General features: G+C 45.6%; 1 protein-coding gene across 1 annotated transcript in view; it reads left to right on the top strand.

Annotated features, from left to right (window-relative positions):
• Positions 1-222: 222 nt before the first annotated feature.
• Positions 223-15,659, top strand: part of LOC311372935 (caspase recruitment domain-containing protein 11-like) — a gene marked incomplete at its 3' end in the record, with an annotated part of 22,919 nt that continues 7,482 nt past the window's right edge. Inside the window, exons 1-3 of the mRNA XM_084489852.1 lie at positions 223-354; positions 11,382-11,619; positions 15,173-15,310. Of these exons, the coding sequence (XP_084345978.1) occupies positions 11,385-11,619; positions 15,173-15,310 (373 nt within the window). The remainder of the gene's footprint in view (positions 355-11,381; positions 11,620-15,172; positions 15,311-15,659) is intronic.

Raw genomic sequence — 15,659 nt, 5'->3', positions numbered from 1 at the left:
TGCGCGCGAACACACGCACACAGCACACTCTCGCTCTCACTTTTCCTCCCCCCCCCTCTCTCTCTCTCTCTCGCTCTCTCTCTCTATCTCTCTCTCTCTCTCTCTCTCTCTCTCTCTCACTTTCGCTCTCTCTCTCTCTCTCTCTCGCTCTCGCTCTCTCTCTCTCTCTCTCTCTCTCTCTCTCTCTCTCTCTCTCTCGCTCTCTCTCTCTCTCTCTCGTGAACTCATATCCGTGCTGTTGAGCCGCGCGCTGTACCGTGTTCAGCTCGAGGTGATGGGGGCGTCGGGCTCGTGCGGCAGCGGACAGTAAACACCTGCAGAGCGAACACCTTTCGAATTAAACTTCCGCTTCAGGTAAGACTTTTAAATCTACGGGTTTATTTAATAAGGCTGACACTTTATCGTCTATCTTAATGCAGAGTCTCAACCATTCGCCGTCGTTGGTTATCTTAGTTTCGCGTTCGTGTTTTGTTCTTCGGTTTATGATCTCCAGACTATGAGCTGAATGTATTCTATTGAGTGCAACATGACACATGTACACAGCCTCCAGAGCCCCTCCAGGGCCCCTGTAGGGCCCCGGGCCACACTATCAGATTCCTATAGGCAGCAGCTATTTGCCCGGACAATAGAGTCTTTATGACGGCTACACCCGAACCAATCACACGTCGCTATCAGCCTTCCTGTGGGTCCAGTCACTGGGGGCCAGTGGGCCTGCTGGTCCCAGCTCAGGGTGGAACCCCCTGGAATTAATCCCCAATTAATTAGACTTCTGAGTGATCTGGATGGAAGACCTTAATGCAGAATGAATAATGAACTAGAATGGCATTTGAATGACATATGGACAGAATAGAATAGAATAGGATAGAATATAACAGAATAGAACAATGCTAAAGCAAATTACTTAAGTTAATTAATTTGCTTATCAACTGAGTTTAAGAATCCGAATAAATTTTGGAAGAGAATCAATAGTATAACCAATAAATCCACAAAAAGCCCTACAACGCATATTAGACTAAACAATGAAACGGCCAGTGAAGCTTTATGAACTGCAGAGGCAGCTCTCTCTCTCTGGTCCCCTCCTGGTTGTACCAGGGGTGTGGCAGCTCCTTCTGCTTCAGGACTATCTCCAACTGATGCTCAGCGGGTTATTGATGGTCCAAGCTCTGGATGTAGTGCTGGTCCAGATGGTCTGGAGATTAAGTTCTTTAAACTTATCTTTTGAAACTTGTGAAACACCTTTATCATGGCAATGTGCTAGAGTAGCTCCTCTTCATAAAGGAGGTGACATCATAGACACTAATAATTATAGATCAATCTCAATTATCAATTGCATAGCAAAAATATTTGAAAAACGAATCATTAATCAATTATCTTATCCCCACACAAATCTGGTTTTCGACCTAACCTAACCCAACCTCTACTCAAGCTCTTTTAAAATTTACAAACGATATATTGTCAGCATCTGACAGCAATATGCCTACAGGTGCCAAATTAATTTAATCACTAAAGCATTTGATATGGTTGATCTTCTTTTAGACAAATTATATGCTATTGTTCTTTCTACTAAATCTTTATTATTTTTCAACTAATTTCTTCATTACAGAAGTCAGTGTGTCTCCTTTCAGGGTAGTCATCAGACTTCAACGTTATTGATAAAGGTGTTCCCCAAGGCTCATCCTTAGGTCCTCTCTTGTTCTCGATCTTTATTAATGATCTTCCTCAAATAACATGTTGTTTTGAACTCGACCTAATTCTTCATTGTTAACTAACTGGTGTTTTAGCTTTCTTGATGGAACAACAATAGCAAAAGTTGAAGAATTGAAATACCTAGGCCTCTGGCTTGATTCCCAGCTATCCTTTAACCTCATATCAACTCAATTTCCCAGAAAATATTTGGTTGTCTGAAATCACTTTATCGTTCTGTTGACTGTTTCTCATAAGAAGTCCAGAAAAGAGTTATAATGCAATTAATACTGCCAATATTAGACTATGCTGATGTTATCTGTGGTAACACCTCTGAAACAAATCTCTGTCCTCTTAATGTATTATATAATAGTTTATAGATATATTGTAGATTTGTGCTCAGGTGTAGAACCCATCACTGTCTGATGTATGAGTCCCTGAACTGGTCACCCCCAAGTCCAGAAGACCACGTCATTGGTCAATATTGATTTTCAAGTGTATCTATTTCAATTTCCCTTCATATTTGAAACAACTCTTGATTCCTTTCAGTTCACAATACAGGCTACGGCATATGAATCATCTGTTTTTATTTACACCTAAAATCAGCAAATGAGTTGGTCGTTGTGCATTCAAATTCAAAGCTCCATCAGATTGGAACACCCTTCCTTCTTCCTTCCTTTCGTCCATCACTTCTTTTCATATCTTTAAATCATCTTTAATTATTTAATTAATTAGTATTGTATACTTTACTGTGCATGTAAGCAAATGTATTTATATGGATGTATAAATGTATGCTTATGTGTACACAGGCAGAGGGTTCTGATTGTACTGTTTGTGTATTACTGGCTGGGCGGGGGGAGCATTACTGGTGTGTGCGTAAGGTGTGTGAGTGTGTGTGTCCTTGTGCTTATATGTTTGGTATTATGTTTAGTATTTACTTTTTATTATGTTTGTATTGATTGTCATCATTTGTAAGGACCCCCTCGAAAATGAGATGATCTCAAGGCTGTCCTTAAAAATAAATATAAATATAATAATATAATATAAAATAAATATAATATATAATAATATATTAATATAATATAAAGAAAATATAAATATAATATAAATATAATAATATAATATAAAATAAATATAAATATAATATAAATACAATAATATAATATAAAGAAAATATTAATATAATAATATATAAATATAATAATATAATATAAAATAAATATAAATATAATAATATAATATAAAATAAATATAAATATAATATAAATATAATAATATAATATAAAATAAATATAAATATAATATAAATATAATAATATAATATAAAATAAATATAAATATAATATAAATATAATAATATAATATAAAATAAATATAAATATAATATAAATATAATAATATAATATAAAATAAATATAAATATAATATAAATATAATAATATAATATAAAATAAATATAAATATAATATAAATATAATAATATAATATAACAGACCCTAACAGACCCCCTGGTTCACAGGCCGGTGTCCACAGAGCTCCTCTCTGCTGATAGGCCGGTGTCCACAGAGCTCCTCTCTGCTGATAGGCCGGTGTCCACAGAGCTCCTCTCTGCTGATAGGCCGGTGTCCACAGAGCTCCTCTCTGCTGATAGGCCGGTGTCCACAGAGCTCCTCTCTGCTGATAGGCCGGTGTCCACAGAGCTCCTCTCTGCTGATAGGCCTACTATAATAGAATAACATTCTATTATAATATATATACATTCTATTATAGTGTATATACATTATATTATAATATATATACATTCTATTATAGTGTATATACATTATATTATAATATATATACATTATATTATAGTGTATATACATTATATTATAATATATATACATTCTATTATAGTGTATATACATTATATTATAATATATATACATTATATTATAATATATATATATACATTATATTATAGTGTATATACATTCTATTATAGTGTATATACATTATATTATAATATATATACATTATATTATAGTGTTCTATTACACACACAGCGAGAGTGAGTGAGTGAGTGAGTGAGTAAATGAGTGAGTGAGTGAGTGGTGAGTGAGTGAGTGAGTGAGTGGTGAGTGAGTGGTGAGTGAGTGAGTGAGTGAGTGAGTGGTGAGTGGTGAGTGAGTGAGTGAGTGAGTGAGTGAGTGAGTGAGTGAGTGAGTGAGTGGTGAGTGAGTGAGTGAGTGAGTGAGTGAGTGGTGAGTGGGGGTAGAGGAGAGATAAAGGAGAGTTTTTTTCTACAACATCTGGGTGACAAAAGAAGGAACCAGGCATTGAGTTTCTCGGCAACCATTTCTAAAATAGAGAAAGAGAAGAGGAAGTGGCTGGTGGTGTGGAAGAGTGTGTGTGTGTGTGTGTGTGTGTGTGTGTGTGTGTGTGTGTGTGTGTGTGTGTGTGTGTGTGTGTGTGTGTGTGTGTGTGTGTGCGCGGCAGGTGTTGGGGGGGGAGTCTATAGAGAGTTCATTATTTGTTACATTTAGTATCACACTAAGGGGATATGAGATCAGTCATCACACTAAGGGGACATGAGATCAGTCATCACACTAAGGGGAAATGAAATCATCAACAACAGAGGGAAGAGGAAAAGAGAGGTGATGTTATAATATAATAAATGTGTTTTGTAAGCAGAGCCGTCCCTCTCCGACACATCAAGACCAGACATTCAGACTAGATCTTTGTTATGCTTTGACATGGAAAGCAGTCCTATACAACCAGGACCAATAGTTAAACCCAGCCTGAAGGAGCACAGAGTCTGCTTCATAAGCACATCAAATGTCTGCTGTAGCTGTAAATGGAAAAGCTGTGACCTGTTACAACCCTCAATAAAAGGACTTCTAGAGAGTGAGTGTGGAGGAAGCATCTCCACACACACAGCAGATAACAGTTGTAGGCAAAACAGTGTGCGTGTGTGAGCGAGCTCAGTCAGCTTATTTGCTATTTAAAAGGGCCTCAATGGCCGGGAGGCATGCAAATTAAGAGATATAATACAGGTGTGTGTTTGTTTGTGTGTGTGTGTGTGTGTGTGTGTGTTTGTGTGTGTGTGTGTGTGTGTGTGTGTGTGTGTGTGTGTGTGTGTGTGTGTGTGTGTGTGTGTGTGTGTGTGTGTGTGTGTGTGTGTGTGTGTGTGTGTGAGAGAGAGGAAGATCAGTATTTAATGGTGAATACGTAGGAAACAACGTGTCATAAATGATGACTCATGTTAGGGATGTGAATAACTCAAATTTTTCATGGTGGAATAATCAGTGGGTGGTTATGAACGAATAATCGATTATTCGATGTGTGCCGACATTCACAAAGGCAGCCATGGATCATCGGCAAGAAACACTTAATATCTTGAAAATTATATCTTATTCAAAAAACAAAAAACTTTACTTTAAACTGCATAAATCTTTAACAGTGATCAGTGTTTGTGTTGTATGCATATATATTAATATTTATGCTTGTGTATTGTGTATATTGTTTTTCTGTACATGATTAATAATAATAATAATAAAAAAAACTAATAGTGTTACAGAACCAACATTAGTTCCGTCTGTTAATTCTTGTTTATTTGAATGGGAAAAAATGTTAACGGTCCAAATGTTAAAAATCGACTTTGACCCTCAGGAACGAATAATCGAATAATCAAATATTCTGACCCATCCCTAATCCTAACATCATCTGTCATATCCAACAGAGAGCTAAAGCACGCACATGTACTTCAAGTATAAGAATCCGTTATTTGACAAAGTTTCTAATTAAAGAAAACGCCTCCAGCTACATGATTTGTCGAAACAAATATGAAGTTAAAGAAAGAAAATCCCCAGATCACAGCTGATGAATGTTCTACTATTGCTTAATATTACCACATGACCACATGACAGCAAGGCTTCAGTGTGATGCATGTGTGTGTTCACATGAATCACTCTGAGAACATCTCCCACAGATGGGATGATGTTTACGAGAGGTCCTGCTTCAGAAGGATATTCAGAGAGGAGACTCATATTATCATTCCTATATTTCAGAAGCTTCCAGGCATCCTATTTATATTGTAAGAATTCTTTGAGGTGCAAGCACATCTTTTAAAGCTTCTGGGGATTTCCCCTCTGAAGATCTGATTCATTAACACAGGGAGCACACGTTTTTATTAAATGGCCGATAGTAGTAAAGTCATGTAGTCAAATATGAACTTTGAATTGGTTTTCTGAATGAGAATGGACCTAAAATCCCCCTGATGAATCCATGTGAAACCACAATATATGTATTCATTCATGCATACCATTGATTCAGCTACGTGTTTGTGTGTTTGCGCATGCAAATTTGTGTGTAGAGCTGTGTGTGTGTGTGTGTGTGTGTGCATGCAAGAAGTGCAGTGTTTCCCACAGACCAGGTAGCAATGTGTGGTGCCCCACTGCAGGGTTGGGGGGGGGGGGCGATTAGGGGCTGGCGGATTTGTCTCTGGGGGGGAGTTGGGGGCGGAAGGGGTTGTTGACGGGGGGGAAGGGTTGGTACGGGATTACGGGCTGGCGGAGTTGTTGACGGGGGGTGGGGGGGGGGGGGGGGGGGTGACAGCCGCAGCAATTTAGTGCTCGTCCGAAGCAACGAGAGATCTAACGGGTATTTTTCTTTTTTGGGCGTGACATTTGTTGCGTGTGTGTGACAGCGTGAGATATTTATACTTAAAAATCGCGTTAAAATAAAAATAAATAAGAAAAGCGGAATCAACCAATTTGTGGCGCAGCACCACACATTGGTCTATGTATGGGGAACACTGAAGTGTGTGTGTGTGTGTGTGTGTGTGTGTGTGTGTGTGTGTGTGTGTGTGTGTGTGTGTGTGTGTTAGTGAGCGATTTAAGCGATTTGTAGGGTTAGGGTTATTAAATGACAATGTAATTAATTTATCAATTAATACCTTAACTTGTTAACATGAACACTGTGAATAATGATTACTTTTAGTTAACTATTAATGAACTGTTGGTGTTAATGCTTATTACTGCCTTAACTATTTATTATTTGTTATTAATGTCCCCTTATTGTGAACCAGCTGGTGAACAGGTGAACAGGTGAACAGGTGTTCTGATTGTTGGTGAGATGTGACCTCCTCTCCGCTCTTCCCTCTCCACTCTCAGATTACTATCAGAGGCTATCAGAACCGGATCTGCTCACCTGGAACCATTCCAATGTTTCCATTTCCTTTCAGAACGTGTATGAAACGTTAGGCTGCTGCTTGGGTCCTCAGTCTGTGGTTGTGTCTGTAGTGTGTGGTTTATTGTGTACTTCTGCTTATGGTTTTGATTTGCCTGCTTGGTGAGTCGATAGAAACTCTTCTCTGAGTGCATTGAGACACAAATCTCTAGAATCTTGAATCATCAACCGGATGAGAGAGAGACAGGGAACCAGGACCAGAACCAGGACAAGAACCAGGACTAGAACCAGGACTAGAACCAGGACTAGAACCAGGACCAGAACCAGGACTAGAACCAGGACCAGAACCAGGACAAGAACCAGGACTAGAACCAGAACCAGGACCAGGACTAGAACCAGGACCAGAACCAGGACCAAAGCCTAGAACCAGAACTAGAACCAGAACCAGAACCAGAACCAGAACCAGGACCAGAACCAGGACTAGAACCAGGACTAGAACCAGGACCAAAGCCTAGAACCAGAACTAGAACCAGAACCAGAACCAGGACCAAAGCCTAGAACCAGAACTAGAACCAGGATCAGAACCAGAACCAGGACTAGAACCAGGACCAAAGCCTAGAACCAGAACTAGAACCAGGACCAGAACCAGAACCAGGACTAGAACCAGGACTAGAACCAGGACCAGGACCAGAACCAGGACTAGAACCAGAACCAGAACCAGGACCAGAACCAGAACCAGGACCAGAACCAGGACTAGAACCAGGACTAGAACCAGGACCAGAACCAGGACTAGAACCAGGACTAGAACCAGGACCAGAACCAGGACTAGAACCAGGACTAGAACCAGGACCAGAACCAGGACTAGAACCAGGACCAGAACCAGGACCAGGACTAGAACCAGGACTAGAACCAGGACTAGAACCAGGACCAGAACCAGGACTAGAACCAGGACTAGAACCAGGACCAGAACCAGGACTAGAACCAGGACTAGAACCAGGACCAGAACCAGGACTAGAACCAGGACTAGAACCAGGACCAGAACCAGGACTAGAACCAGGACTAGAACCAGGACCAGGACCAGGACTAGAACCAGGACTAGAACCAGGACCAAAGCCTAGAACCAGAACTAGAACCAGGACCAAAGCCTAGAACCAGGACCAGAACCAGGACTAGAACCAGGACTAGAACCAGGACTAGAACCAGGATCAGAACCAGAGCTAGAACCAGGACCAGAACCAGGACTAGAAGCAGAACTAGAACCAGGACCAAAGCCTAGAACCAGAACCAGGACCAGAACCAGGACTAGAACCAGGACCAGAACCAGGACTAGAACCAGGACCAGAACCAGGACCAGAACCAGGACCTAGAACCAGGACTAGAACCAGGACCAGGACTAGAACCAGGACTAGAACCAGGACCAGAACCAGGACTAGAACCAGGACCAGAACCAGGACTAGAACCAGGACCAGAACCAGGACCAGAGCCTAGAACCAGAACCAGGACCAGAACCAGGACTAGAACCAGGACCAGAACCAGGACTAGAACCAGGACTAGAACCAGGACCAGGACTAGAACCAGGACCAGAACCAGGACCAGAACCAGGACTAGAACCAGAACCAGGACCAGAACCAGGACTAGAACCAGGACCAGAACCAGGACTAGAACCAGGACTAGAACCAGGACCAGAACCAGGACTAGAACCAGGACTAGAACCAGGACCAGAACCAGGACTAGAACCAGGACTAGAACCAGGACCAGAACCAGGACTAGAACCAGGACTAGAACCAGAACTAGAACCAGGACCAAAGCCTAGAACCAGAACTAGAACCAGGACTAGAACCAGGACCAGAACCAGAACCAGAACCAGGACTAGAACCAGGACTAGAACCAGGACTAGAAGCAGAACTAGAACCAGGACCAAAGCCTAGAACCAGAACTAGAACCAGGACTAGAACCAGGACCAGAACCAGGACTAGAACCAGGACTAGAACCAGGACCAGAACCAGGACTAGAACCAGGACCAGAACCAGGACTAGAACCAGGACTAGAACCAGGACTAGAACCAGGACTAGAACCAGGACTAGAAGCAGAACTAGAACCAGGACCAAAGCCTAGAACCAGAACTAGAACCAGGACTAGAACCAGGACCAGAACCAGGACTAGAACCAGGACTAGAACCAGGACTAGAACCAGGACCAGGACCAGGACTAGAACCAGGACTAGAACCAGGACTAGAACCAGAACTAGAACCAGGACCAAAGCCTAGAACCAGAACTAGAACCAGGACTAGAACCAGGACCAGAACCAGAACCAGAACCAGGACTAGAACCAGGACTAGAACCAGGACTAGAAGCAGAACTAGAACCAGGACCAAAGCCTAGAACCAGAACTAGAACCAGGACTAGAACCAGGACCAGAACCAGGACTAGAACCAGGACTAGAACCAGGACCAGAACCAGGACTAGAACCAGGACCAGAACCAGGACTAGAACCAGGACTAGAACCAGGACTAGAACCAGGACTAGAACCAGGACTAGAAGCAGAACTAGAACCAGGACCAAAGCCTAGAACCAGAACTAGAACCAGGACTAGAACCAGGACCAGAACCAGGACTAGAACCAGGACTAGAACCAGGACCAGAACCAGGACTAGAACCAGGACCAGAACCAGGACCAGAACCAGAACCAGGACCAGAACCAGGACTAGAACCAGGACTAGAACCAGAACTAGAACCAGAACCAGAACCAGGACTAGAACCAGGACTAGAACCAGGATCAGAACCAGGACCAGAACCAGGACTAGAACCAGGACCAGAGCCAGGACCAAAACCTAGAACCAGAACTAGAACCAGGACTAGAACCAGGACTAGAACCAGGACCAGAACCAGGACCAGAACCAGGACCAGAACCAGGACTAGAACCAGGACCAGAACCAGGACTAGAACCAGGACCAGAACCAGGACTAGAACCAGGACTAGAACCAGGACCAGAACCAGGACCAGAACCAGGACCAGAACCAGGACTAGAACCAGGACCAGAACCAGGACTAGAACCAGGACCAGAACCAGGACTAGAACCAGGACTAGAACCAGGACCAGAACCAGGACCAGAACCAGGACTAGAACCAGGACTAGAACCAGGACCAGAACCAGGACTAGAACCAGGACTAGAACCAGAACCAGGACCAGAACCAGGACTAGAACCAGGACCAGAACCAGGACCAGGACTAGAACCAGGACTAGAACCAGGACTAGAACCAGGACTAGAACCAGGACCAGAACCAGGACCAGAACCAGGACTAGAACCAGGACTAGAACCAGAACTAGAACCAGGACTAGAACCAGGACTAGAACCAGGACTAGAACCAGGACCAGAACCAGGACTAGAACCAGGACTAGAACCAGAACCAGAACTAGAACCAGGACCAGAACCAGGACTAGAACCAGGACCAGAACCAGGACCAGAACCAGGACCAGAACCAGGACTAGAACCAGGACCAGAACCAGGACTAGAACCAGGACCAGAACCAGGACTAGAACCAGGACTAGAACCAGGACCAGAACCAGGACCAGAACCAGGACTAGAACCAGGACTAGAACCAGGACCAGAACCAGGACTAGAACCAGGACTAGAACCAGGACCAGGACTAGAACCAGGACCAGAACCAGGACTAGAACCAGGACCAGGACCAGAACCAGGACCAGAACCAGGACTAGAACCAGGACCAGAACCAGGACTAGAACCAGGACCAGAACCAGGACTAGAACCAGGACTAGAACCAGGACCAGAACCAGGACTAGAACCAGGACCAGAACCAGGACCAGAGCCAGGACCAAAACCAAAACCTAGAACCAGGACCAGAACCAGGACCAGAACCAGGACTAGAACCAGGACCAGAACCAGGACCAGAACCAGGACTAGAACCAGGACCAGAACCAGGACTAGAACCAGGACTAGAACCAGGACCAGAACCAGGACTAGAACCAGGACCAAAACCTAAAACCAGAACTAGAACCAGGACCAGGACTAGAACCAGGACTAGAACCAGGACTAGAACCAGGACCAGGACTAGAACCAGGACTAGAACCAGGACTAGAACCAGAACCAGGACTAGAAGCAGGACCAGAACCAGGACTAGAACCAGGACCAGAACCAGGACTAGAACCAGGACTAGAACCAGGACCAGAACCAGGACCAGAACCAGGACTAGAACCAGGACCAAAACCTAAAACCAGAACTAGAACCAGGACCAGGACTAGAACCAGGACTAGAACCAGGACTAGAACCAGGACATGAACCAGGACCAGAACCAGGACTAGAACCAGGACCAGAACCAGGACCAGAACCAGGATCAGAACCAGGACTAGAACCAGGACCAGAACCAGGACTAGAACCAGGATCAGAACCAGGACTAGAACCAGGACTAGAACCAGAACCAGAACCAGGACCAGAACCAGGACCAAAACCTAGAACCAGAACCAGAACCAGGACTACACTAGATTCACGTTGTTGTCCTTCTCCCCGGAGCAGAGGATGGAGAACGGTGGAGGTGCAGACCCGTCGCCGGGCGGGGGCCCGGGCGGGGCCCCGGAGGTGGTGGATGCGGACGCCCTGTGGGAGAAGGTGGAGTGTAAACGCCATGAGCTGACCCGGGCCATCTCCCCGGGGAAGCTGACCCCCTACCTGAGGCAGTGCAGGGTGCTGGACGAGCAAGACGAGGACGAGATCCTCAACTCCATGCTGCTGCCCTCCAAGGCCAACCGCACCAGTGAGCACTATCTCCCAGTTCACTATCACCACCACAACCCAGTTCACTATCACCACCACAACCCAGTTCACTATCACCACCACAACCCAGTTCACTATCACTATCACCACCACAACCCAGTTCACTATCACCACCACAACCCAGTTCACTATCACTATCACCACCACAACCCAGTTCACTATCACCACCACAACCCAGTCCACTATCACCACCACAACCCAGTCCACTATCACCACCACAACCCAGTTCACTATCACTATCACCACCACAACCCAGTTCAATATCACCACCACAACCCAGTCCACTATCACCACCACAACCCAGTCCACTATCACCACCACAACCCAGTTCACTATCACTATCACCACCACAACCCAGTTCACTATCACCACCACAACCCAGTTCACTATCACCACCACAACCCAGTTCACTATCACCACCACAACCCAGTTCACTATCACTATCACAACCCAGTCCACTATCACCACCACAACCCAGTTCACTATCACCACCACAACCCAGTTCACTATCACCACCACAACCCAGTTCACTATCACCACCACAACCCAGTTCACTATCACCACCACAACCCAGTTCACTATCACCACCACAACCCAGTTCACTATCACCACCACAACCCAGTTCACTATCACCACCACAACCCAGTTCACTATCACCACCACAACCCAGTTCACTATCACTATCACAACCCAGTCCACTATCACCACCACAACCCAGTTCACTATCACTATCACCACCACAACCCAGTCCACTATCACTATCACCACCACAACCCAGTTCACTATCACTATCACCACCACAACCCAGTCCACTATCACCACCACAACCCAGTTCACTATCACCACCACAACCCAGTTCACTATCACCACCACAACCCAGTTCACTATCACCACCACAACCCAGTTCACTATCACCACCACAACCCAGTCCACTATCACCACCACAACCCAGTCCACTATCACCACCACAACCCAGTTCACTATCACTATCACCACCACAACCCAGTTCACTATCACCACCACAACCCAGTTCACTATCACCACCACAACCCAGTTCACTATCACCACCACAACCCAGTTCACTATCACTATCACAACCCAGTCCACTATCACCACCACAACCCAGTTCACTATCACCACCACAACCCAGTTCACTATCACCACCACAACCCAGTTCACTATCACCACCACAACCCAGTTCACTATCACCACCACAACCCAGTTCACTATCACCACCACAACCCAGTTCACTATCACCACCACAACCCAGTTCACTATCACCACCACAACCCAGTTCACTATCACTATCACCACCACAACCCAGTTCACTATCACCACCACAACCCAGTTCACTATCACCACCACAACCCAGTCCACTATCACCACCACAACCCAGTTCACTATCACCGACACAACCCAGTTCACTATCACCACCACAACCCAGTTCACTATCACCACCACAACCCAGTTCACTATCACCACCACAACCCAGTTCACTATCACCACCACAACCCAGTCCACTATCACCACCACAACCCAGTTCACTATCACTATCACCACCCCAACCCAGTCCACTATCACCACCACAACCCAGTTCAATATCACTATCACCACCACAACCCAGTTCACTATCACCACCACAACCCAGTTCACTATCACCACCACAACCCAGTTCACTATCACCACCACAACCCAGTTCACTATCACTATCACAACCCAGTCCACTATCACCACCACAACCCAGTTCACTATCACCACCACAACCCAGTTCACTATCACTATCACCACCACAACCCAGTTCAATATCACCACCACAACCCAGTTCACTATCACTATCACAACCCAGTTCACTATCACCACCACAACCCAGTTCACTATCACCACCACAACCCAGTTCACTATCACCACCACAACCCAGTCCACTATCACCACCACAACCCAGTTCACTATCACCACCACAACCCAGTTCACTATCACCACCACAACCCAGTTCACTATCACCACCACAACCCAGTTCACTATCACCACCACAACCCAGTTCACTATCACTATCACCACCACAACCCAGTTCACTATCACCACCACAACCCAGTTCACTATCACCACCACAACCCAGTCCACTATCACTATCACCACCACAACCCAGTTCACTATCACCACCACAACCCAGTTCACTATCACCACCACAACCCAGTTCACTATCACTATCACAACCCAGTCCACTATCACCACCACAACCCAGTTCACTATCACCACCACAACCCAGTTCACTATCACTATCACCACCACAACCCAGTTCAATATCACCACCACAACCCAGTTCACTATCACTATCACAACCCAGTTCACTATCACCACCACAACCCAGTTCACTATCACCACCACAACCCAGTTCACTATCACCACCACAACCCAGTCCACTATCACCACCACAACCCAGTTCACTATCACCACCACAACCCAGTTCACTATCACCACCACAACCCAGTTCACTATCACCACCACAACCCAGTTCACTATCACCACCACAACCCAGTTCACTATCACTATCACCACCACAACCCAGTTCACTATCACCACCACAACCCAGTTCACTATCACCACCACAACCCAGTCCACTATCACTATCACCACCACAACCCAGTTCACTATCACCACCACAACCCAGTTCACTATCACCACCACAACCCAGTTCACTATCACCACCACAACCCAGTTCACTATCACCGACACAACCCAGTCCACTATCACCACCACAACCCAGTCCACTATCACCACCACAACCCAGTTCACTATCACTATCACCACCACAACCCAGTCCACTATCACCACCACAACCCAGTTCACTATCACCACCACAACCCAGTTCACTATCACCACCACAACCCAGTTCACTATCACCACCACAACCCAGTTCACTATCACTATCACCACCACAACCCAGTTCACTATCACCACCACAACCCAGTTCACTATCACTATCACCACCACAACCCAGTCCACTATCACTATCACCACCACAACCCAGTCCACTATCACCACCACAACCCAGTTCACTATCACCACCACAACCCAGTTCACTATCACCACCACAACCCAGTTCACTATCACCACCACAACCCAGTTCACTATCACTATCACCACCACAACCCAGTCCACTATCACCACCACAACCCAGTTCACTATCACCACCACAACCCAGTTCACTATCACTATCACCACCACAACCCAGTTCACTATCACCACCACAACCCAGTTCACTATCACCACCACAACCCAGTTCACTATCACCATCACCACCACAGTAGGAGTCAAAGCACCAATATCTTAGTTTAGTGGCTCTGGTAGAAGTTAATCACTTGAGTCATATTCATAATGTAGCGCACATAACATGTAAAAAAGAAAATATATAGGATAACATTTCGGTAACCATGGTAACAGATGTTCGATAGCTTACTAGCCATTACTTTACACTACTGGCCATTCGTTGGCTTTGAGGAATGACGTTGTTTATCTGTCCTTGGCGTTGCCAGGCCGACTGCTGGACATCCTCCACACCAAGGGCGAGCGAGGGGTGGTGTCGTTTCTGGAGAGCCTGGAGTTCCACTACCCAGAGCTCTACAAGAGGGTGACGGGCAAGGAGCCCACGCCGCGCTTCTCCACCATCGTAGGTGAGGCCAGGGCCCCCCGCCCACAGGGGCCCCCACCCACAGGGGCACCCACCCACAGGGGCCCCCCGCCCACAGGGACCCCCGCCCACAGGGGCCCCCGCCCACAGGGGCCCCCGCCCACAGGGGCCCCCGCCCACAGGGGGCACCACACCGCAGAACGACAGAGCAGAACGACAGAGCAGAACGACACAGAGCAGAACGACAGAACCTGGGGGAGGGAATCAGCTGATCTGCAGAACAGGAAGATTTCATTTGCCAAGATTTTTCAAGATGTTACCTGGATGTGTTACCTTGTGTGTTACCTGGGTGTGTTACCTGGGTGTGTTACCTAGTGTGTTACCTGGGTGGT

The sequence above is a fragment of the Micromesistius poutassou genome, assembly GCF_964030765.1.
Source record: "Micromesistius poutassou genome assembly, contig: SCAFFOLD_767, whole genome shotgun sequence".
In the NCBI taxonomy this organism is placed as follows: Eukaryota; Metazoa; Chordata; class Actinopteri; order Gadiformes; family Gadidae; genus Micromesistius; species Micromesistius poutassou.
The sequence above is the reverse complement of the archived record's forward strand: the minus strand, read 5'-3'. Positions and strand labels throughout refer to the sequence as shown.